This window comes from Oncorhynchus gorbuscha, linkage group LG20 (genome assembly GCF_021184085.1).
Source record: "Oncorhynchus gorbuscha isolate QuinsamMale2020 ecotype Even-year linkage group LG20, OgorEven_v1.0, whole genome shotgun sequence".
Taxonomy (NCBI): domain Eukaryota; kingdom Metazoa; phylum Chordata; class Actinopteri; order Salmoniformes; family Salmonidae; genus Oncorhynchus; species Oncorhynchus gorbuscha.
Window position 1 is genome coordinate 14003379 of NC_060192.1, and position 8290 is coordinate 14011668.

Genomic DNA, 8290 nt, shown 5'->3' on the forward strand with positions numbered 1-8290 from the left:
AGAGCAGTGAAGGAGTGACGGTCACACAGCCCAGGCACATCCTATCTGAATTTCAGACGCAATCATCATTGAGGTTTGAGAGGACTCCAGAAGTTGGGTTTGAGTCTGTGTTCTGCATACTGTATTTGTGTTAATTACTCTGTGTTAAACTATTACTGCACTGTTTTTGAGCACATGACATGGCCCAGATTGGTGAAGAAGTTCTTTGAATAAACATTGTTTAGATTCTGAATAGGTTACTGTGTCTCTGTGTGGACATTGTATGCAACACTATTCATAGCACAAGGGTAGAGGGTGAGGCCTTTGTGTGTGGTAGCTTTAGTGGCTATTGTCTCAAGAGTTAGTATAGGGATATAATTCAATTCACACAGTGCTAAATGGGATATCTCATAGGGATACAACAGAGGACGTCTAACAAATGCATGACACAAACTTTGTATGTCGGTGTGAAACTCATTGTTGCAGAAGGCTTAGTATCTCTGTTCGACTTTGCACCTTCAGCTTTAAGAATGTTCCCGATGGGAAAAACCAGGATGACTCAGGCAGGCCCAAATACTCAGGTAAAATCAAGGTGTGTTTGTGTGCGTTGTACAGTAGTCTCGGAGAAGTTGAAGCACATCGGAGTGTTCAATTAGGCCCATCTACTTTCCAGACTGACATGCAGAGACACGTCCCTACCGCCTAGATCAACCTCAGCCTGGAAGGTGGAATTCTGTCGGCCTATGTGCCTGAAGTGTAGGTTTTCCAGATGACCTTTGCAACTATGATACAGTATGCATGGCAAAAATGGTTACACTTAGATATCTTTTGCGTTGGGACCGTTTCATGTCAAAGAAGTTAGACATTGGCTTAATAAAGCGATAGGCCAATATACCACGGCTAAGGGCTGTTGTTAGGCATGACGCAACGCTCGACTTCATCTCAGGCCTTACAACACCTGTGCCAATACATCCTTCAAACACCGGCTTCTCTGGCATTCTCTGGTCTCTTCAGATGAAGTTTCTCTGCTGCAGTGAGCATCTCTGTGGGACGAGCTCACCCTGGTGGATTCTGGTTGCATGGCAACCTATTGGGCTCAGCTGCTTCTGTCTCCCCACACATGCAATTCTAATAATGTGGAAAATAATCTGAGTCACTCAACAGATAAGAACATGTTGAACCACTAGGGGGCACTCTAATTTCTCCTATAGATTATACATTGATACTCCAATTTCTCCAATAGATTATACATTGATACTCTAATTTCTCCTATAGATTATACATTGAACAACTGTGGTATTTACTTCCATATCAACACCACTGTTAGTAGGTAGCATTTAGCCTTTGCCTGCTCAATAGCACATTAAACATTATAATTGTGTTTTATATTTGAAAAATTGAGAGAAGTCAGTTCTGGGGCTTGATCATTTATTATGTGAATGAATACTTTTCACTTTAAATTAAGGATTTTATTCAATGCAAGAAAAGAGAAAAACATATTTTTGAAGTAAGATTGATTGGAAAAGCTAAATTGTTTGTGTCAGTGAAGACATGGATACCTTACAGTATAGAACTTGAATAAGAACATCTGATTGCCTTACAACACACTGCTTTATAAGGTTGGTTGTAGTTGAGAATTTAATTAAAGATTTTCTAACTTAATTGATGGAAGTATGATTTTATTTATCCACTTTAGAACAGTGCTAGTTAGTGTAAAATTGTATTTTACTGCTGTCCCAGCTCTAGGTTTGATGTCATTTGCGTTCAATCTAATGTGAAGGCAATTCCTTTTAGTGCCCCCTTCTGTGACCCAGTCATCTGATATACAGTCATTTTCGAAATTATTGGCACCCTTGATAAAGTTGAGCAAAATAAAACACTAAAATAAATCATACAAATACTGAGCTATATTGCCACACACACTGACTTTGCCCTGGTACCTCACCCCCTAAACACACACACACACACACACACACACACACACACACACACACACACACACACACACACACACACACACACACACACACACACACACACACACACACACACACACACACACACACACACACACACACACACACACACACACACACACACACACACACACACACACACACACACACACACACACACACACACACACACACACACACACACAATCCCCTGCACCTGTCCTTTTGTCTCCGGAGAGAGCGACTAGTCCAGTGTTAAACGTGTCCCTGGCTCTGAGCCAGCCCCAGCCAGTGTACTGTGTCTGTACTGAGGAGATGAGAGGGATGGGGAGGGACGGAGTCAGACAAGGTGCTGCTGCACCACAGGAACGCTGCCAAAAGGAACTCAGTGACCTTCCTCTTCTCTCTCCTCCCCGCTCTGCTCTGCTATCTGGATAAGATTACACAGCACCACCATCGCCATGCTTTTATACCAGTGAATTACCCATCAGGGAGAGAAGGAAGATCAGGTCATGGAGGATAAATGGAAGAAGAGAAAAGGTGGAGCAAGAGAGGAAAAGGAGGAAAAATATTATAAAGGAGGAAAAACATCAAAACAGATGGAGGAAGAGGAAAGAGATAAAAGCAGAAACAGGCAAAGACACAAAAAGGTGTTTTCTTTATTTGTTGTGTCAGACTGTTGTGCCCTTAACACAGGGCTTTACCAACACCTACAGTGGGACTGTGACACTCCACAATAGTGTGTGTGTGTGCGTGTGTGTTTGGTTGAGTGGACAAGGCTTGAGCAGGAGGAGGGACAGTCACTTTTTCTCTTTCTCCTCTTGATGTCTCCAGGCTGGCTTACTTCTTAGCTTTGCCCTGGGCAGCTACAGCCTCCATGGCCTTCTTCACAGTCTCAGCGTCTCCCAGGAAAGCCATGGGCTTGACGGGCTTCAGGTTTGCGTCCAGCTCGTACACAATGGGGATACCTGTTGGCAGGTTCAACTCCATGATGGCAGCGTCTGACATGCCTGACGAGACAGACAGAAAGACATGTTAGGAGTGAGCAGAGGATAGTTTGTGAAATCAAGACTGATCATCCACATAGAGGAAATTCACATAAGGCAATGTATTTGACATGTGTATTCCCAGTGGAGGGGAAGTACAGATCCTCAAAGGCTGGTATATTTCTTAGCTAGTACCACCTTTGACAGGGGAGGTCGTACATACTCCTCTTTCAGGGGAGAGCTAGGGGGGCCACTAAGTAGCTTGTTACAGCAGACGTTACCTTTATCTGCCCTTTCCCTCTGCCCTTTTGTCACCCCCTCTCCCTCTGCAACCCTGCAACCCAGCAACCCTGTCGGCATCACCCCGGTCCCACCACTCCTGGAGAATGCAGAACCTTTCTGCAGAAAGGTCGTGTCAGTAACGGGAACCGTGCCCATGGCCTTTTCCACTGTGTCTGTCTGAGCTCCAGGGAGAGAGCAACAAGCTATTTATAGACTCCTGGTTATCTGGAAATGTGCCTTCAGAAAATATTCACACACCTTAAGTTTTTCCACATTTGGTTGTGTTACAGCCTGATTTTGTTTACACAGTACCCCATAATGTCAAAGTGGAATTATGTTTTGAGAAAAATATATAAATTCATAAAATAATTTAAAAGCTGAAATGTCTTGAGTCAATAAGCACTCAACCCCTTTGTTATGGCAAGCCTAAGTAAGTTCAGGAGTAAACATGTGCTTAACAAGTCACATAATAAGTTGAATGGACTCTATGTGCAATAATAGATTTTAACATGATTTTTGAATGACAACCTCATCTCTGTACCCCACACATTTCCCCTCAGTCAGGCAGTGAATTTCAAACACATATTCAACCACAAAGACCAGAGAGGTTTTCCAATGCCTCGCACATTCATAGACTTGTCCTGAAGCCACTCCTGCATTGTCTTGGCAGTGTGCTTAGGGTCGTTGTCCTGTTGGAAGGTGAACCTTCGCCCCAGTCTGAGGTCCTGAGCGCTCTGGAGCAGGTTTTCATAAAGGATCTCTCTGTACTATGCTCCGTTCATCTTTGCCTCAAACCTGACTCGTCTCCCAGTCCCTGCAGCAGAAAAACATCCCCACAGCATGATGCTGCCACCACCATGCTTCACTGTAGGGATGGTGCCAGGTTTCCTCCAGACGTGACGCTTGGCATTCAGGCCAAAGAGTTCAATCAAACCAGAGAATCTTGTTTATCATGGTCTGAGAGTCCTTTAGGTGCTTTTGGCAAACTCCATGCGGGCTGTCATGTGTCTTTTAGAGTTCCACAGAGGAACTCTAAAGCTATGTCAGAGTGATCATCTCCCTGACCAAGGCCCTTCTCCCCCATTTGCTCAGTTTGGCCGGGGGGGGCAGCTCTAGGAAGAATCTTGGTGGTTCCAAACTTATTCCATTTAAGAATGATGGAGGCCACTGTGGTCTTGGGGACCTTCAATGCTGCAGACATTTTTGGCTCCGAGACAATCCTGTCTCGGAGCTCTACAGACAATTCCTTTGGTTTTTGCTCTGACATGCACTGCCAACTGTGTGACCTTATATAGACAGGTGTGTGCCTTTCCAAATCATGTCCAGTCAATTGAATTTACCACAGGTGGACTCCAATCAAGTTGTAGAAACATGTCAAGATGATCAATGGATACAGGATGCACCTGAACTCAATTTCGAGTCTGTAAATAAGGTATTTCGGTTTTTAAAAAGTATACATTTGAAACAAATTCAAATAACCTGCTTTTGCTTTGTAATTATGGGTTATTGTGTGTAGATTGCTGAGCAAATTTTTTCTTTAATCCATTTTCGAATAATCAATTTGGCTACTACATGATTCCACATGTATTATTTCATAGTTTTCATGTCTTCACTATTATTCTACAATGTATAAAATAGTAAAAATATAGAAAAACCCTTCAATGAGTAGGTGTGTCCAATCTTTTGACTGGTACTGTGTATATATTTATATATATATAATGTATATACACTACAGTTCAAAAGTTTGGGGTCACTTAGAAATGTTCTCGTTTTTGAAAGAAAAACATTTTTTTTGTCCATTAAAATAACATCCAGTTGATCAGAAATAAAGTGTAGACATTGTTAATGTTGTAAATGACTATTGTAGCTGGAAACGGCTGATTTGTCGTGGAAATCTACATAGGCGTACAGAGGCCCATTATCAGCAACCATCACTCCTGTGTTCCAATGGCACGTTGTGTTAGCTAATCAAAGTTTTTAATTTTAAAAGGCGACTCCGGGATGCTAGCCCTCTCGGCAGAGTTGCAAAGAAAAAGCCATATCTCAAACTTCCCAATAAACATAAAATATTAAGATGGGCAAAAGAACCCAGACACTGGACAGAGAAACTCTGCCTAGAAGGCCAGCATCCCGGAGTCGCCTCTTCACTGTTGACGTTGAGGCTGGTGTTTTGCGGGTACTATTTAATGAAGCTGCCAATTGAGGACTTGTGAGGCATCTGTTTCTCAAACCAAACACTCTAATGTACTTGTCCTCTCTCTCAGGTGTGCATCGGAGCCTCTCACTCCTCTTTATATTTTGTTTAGAGCCAGTTTGCGCTGTTCTGTGAAGGGAGTAATACACAGCGTTGTACAAGATCTTCAGTTTCTTGGCAATTTCTCACATGGAATAGCATTAACTTCTCAGAACAAGAATAGACTGACGAGTTTCAGACGACAGTTATTTGTTTCTAGCCATTTTGAGCCTGTAATCTAACACACAAATGCTGATGCTCTAGATACTCAACTAGTCTATTGCTTCTTTAATCAGCGCAACTGTTTTCAGCTGTGCTAACATAATTGTAAAAGGGTTTTCTAATATTCATTTAAAATGATAAACTTGGATTAGCTAACACAACGTGCCATTGGAACACAGGAGTGATGGTTGCTGATAATGGGCCTCTGTACGCCTATGTAGATATTCCATAAAAAATCTGCCGTTTCCAGCTTCAATAGGCATTTACAACATTAACAATGTCTATACTGTATTTCTGTATTTTTGATGTTATTTTAATGGACAAAAAAACGTGCTTTTCTTTCAAAAACAAGACATATCTAAGTGACCCCAACATTTTGAACGGTAGTGTATATATATATATATATATATATATATATATATATATATATATATATATATATATATATATATATATATATATATTTATGTGACTGGGTGCATGTGGTGTACCATACTATGCCTACAGGCCCAGCAGCTGTATTCTCACTGAGTTCTCACTGAACCACAGTAAGCAAACAGTTAGGTGATTAATGTCCTGAGTGTATACACATTATGTTAGTATTATCATTGTATTGTCATTACTACTGTGTACCATCATTACTACTGCGTATCATCATTACTACTGTGTACCATCATTACTACTGCGTATCATCATTACTACTGTGTACCATCATTACTACTGTGTACCATCATTACTACTGTGTACCATCATTACTACTGTGTATCATCATTACTACTGTGTATCATCATTACTACTGTGCATCATCCTTACTTGTTGCAGGCTGCAGACCTTTCAGTTTGTGCAGGGGCTATGCATCTGTTAGATCTGTGAGTCATGTGATGTTTGACAACATGCCAACATTCCTTGTGAAACATTAACCCTAACCTTTTCCCTGTACCTCGTCTCCCACTTCCTGACCCCCCTGTGTCCAGCCACTGCAGCAGCCCATAATACCAACCCTCTAAGTGCTTGACAATTCCGCGGAGGCTGTTGCCGTGGGCAGCGATGATGACGTTCTTGCCAGCCTTGATCTCAGGTGCGATGACATCGTTCCAGTAGGGCAGGGCACGGGCAATAGTGTCTTTCAGGGACTCACATGTGGGCAGCTCACCGGGCTTCAGGCCCTTGTAGCGCCTTGACTGGTGGGAGGACAGAACAGCATGTTGGGTTACACTGCTCAAATGTATCATCACAAAAGCAGGTATGATGTAACATCCTAGAGGGCTGCAAATGAAACCTGGCAAAGCCTACGTAGTACCTCAAGCAGTACATGTCAGAGGAAATCACCCAAGTCATAGACTGTTGTCTCTGCTACCTCACGGCAAGCGGTAACGGAGTGCCAAGTCTAAGTCCAAAATGCTCCTTAGCTTCTACCCCAAGCAATAAGACTGGTGAACAATGAGACTGCCCCCTCCCCTTTGTTTTACACTGCTGCTACTCACTGTTTATTATCTATGCATAGTCACTTTACCCTTACCTACATGTCCAAATTACTTCGACTAACCTGTACCCCCGCACATTGACTCGGTACCAGTACCCCCTGTATATAGCCTTGTTATTGTTATTTAATTGTGTCACTTTTAAAAATCATTTTTACTTTAGTTTATTTAGTAAATTTCGTAACTTAACTTAAAACTGCATCGTTGGTTAAGGGCTTGTAATTAAGCATTTCACGGTAAGGTCTACACCTGTTCTATTCGGGGCGCATGTGACAAATAACATTTGATTTCATTTGATTCATACAGTACATGTTTTGGCTCATACAAGTAACAAGTCTTACATGAGAAGTTCTAGAATTTCATCCAACACTGTTCCATCCATCCAATGAATGCTGTTTTACTTCGACTGAAACCTGCAAGTCTTGCAGGACCTCCTAAGCAAGTCATAAATCTCCTGAAATTGACTGGTTTCCTTGTACGATGGGAACATATTCCAGGAGTAGTTGCACGCAAGGCTTTAAAATAATGTGTCAGGTGTTATTATTATTATTATGTTAGCAGTCACAGATCTAAAATGTGGTTCACAAGTCTGTTTTGTGATGTACTACGATTCACCACCAGCAACACCGGCCTCTTACTTCACTGATGATCTTGTGGAAGGCGTGGTCGTGTTCCATGGGGGGAGGGGGGATGTCGAAGGAACGACGCCAGATCTTGACCTGCTCCTCTCCGTGCTTCTCGGCTGTCTCTGCCTTGTTGAGACCTGTCAGGCCGCCGTAGTGGCGCTCGTTCAGACGCCATGTGCGGTACACGGGAAGCCACATCTGGTCTGTGCCCTCCAGGATGGTCCACAGGGTCTTGACTGCTCGCTTCAGCACGGAGGTGTGGCAGATGTCAAACTTCATTCCGGCGTCCTTGATGGCCTTGGCACCACGTTTGGCCTCTTCCAGGCCCTTCTCGCTGAGGTCGGCATCAAACCAGCCGCAAAATTTGTTGTACTGGTTCCACTCACTCTCGCCATGACGGACGATCACCAACTTATGGGCAGTAGTCATGCTTGCAGTGTTGCTTTAAATTCCTTTACCAAACACACGAGACACGCTCCTACCTTATGGTACACACACACTCTGAGACCAACAGCCCAGAGCGACT

The 8290-nt window shown here is 42.9% G+C and overlaps 1 protein-coding gene across 1 annotated transcript; it reads right to left on the bottom strand.

Moving 5' to 3' along the window:
• Nucleotides 1-2571: 2571 nt before the first annotated feature.
• LOC124007483 (phosphoglycerate mutase 2-like) lies at nucleotides 2572-8290 on the bottom strand. Its single transcript, XM_046318094.1, has 3 exons — nucleotides 7777-8290; nucleotides 6658-6838; nucleotides 2572-2944 (listed from the first exon to the last, which is right to left on the bottom strand). Exons 1-3 carry the CDS (start codon nucleotides 8191-8193, stop codon nucleotides 2775-2777), a joined length of 768 nt encoding a protein of 255 aa, XP_046174050.1. The 5' UTR covers nucleotides 8194-8290; the 3' UTR covers nucleotides 2572-2774.

Excerpts from the sequence above, each read along its gene's own strand:
- LOC124007483 (XM_046318094.1), bottom strand. The coding sequence starts at position 8,193 with ATGACTACTGCCCATAAGTTGGTGATCGTCCGTCATGGCGAGAGTGAG. Across the intron at positions 6,839-7,776 it reads TCCACAAGATCATCAGTGAA|TCAAGGCGCTACAAGGGCCT; the intron begins GTAAGAGGCCGG and ends TCCTCCCACCAG. Across the intron at positions 2,945-6,657 it reads AATTGTCAAGCACTTAGAGG|GCATGTCAGACGCTGCCATC; the intron begins GTTGGTATTATG and ends CTGTCTCGTCAG.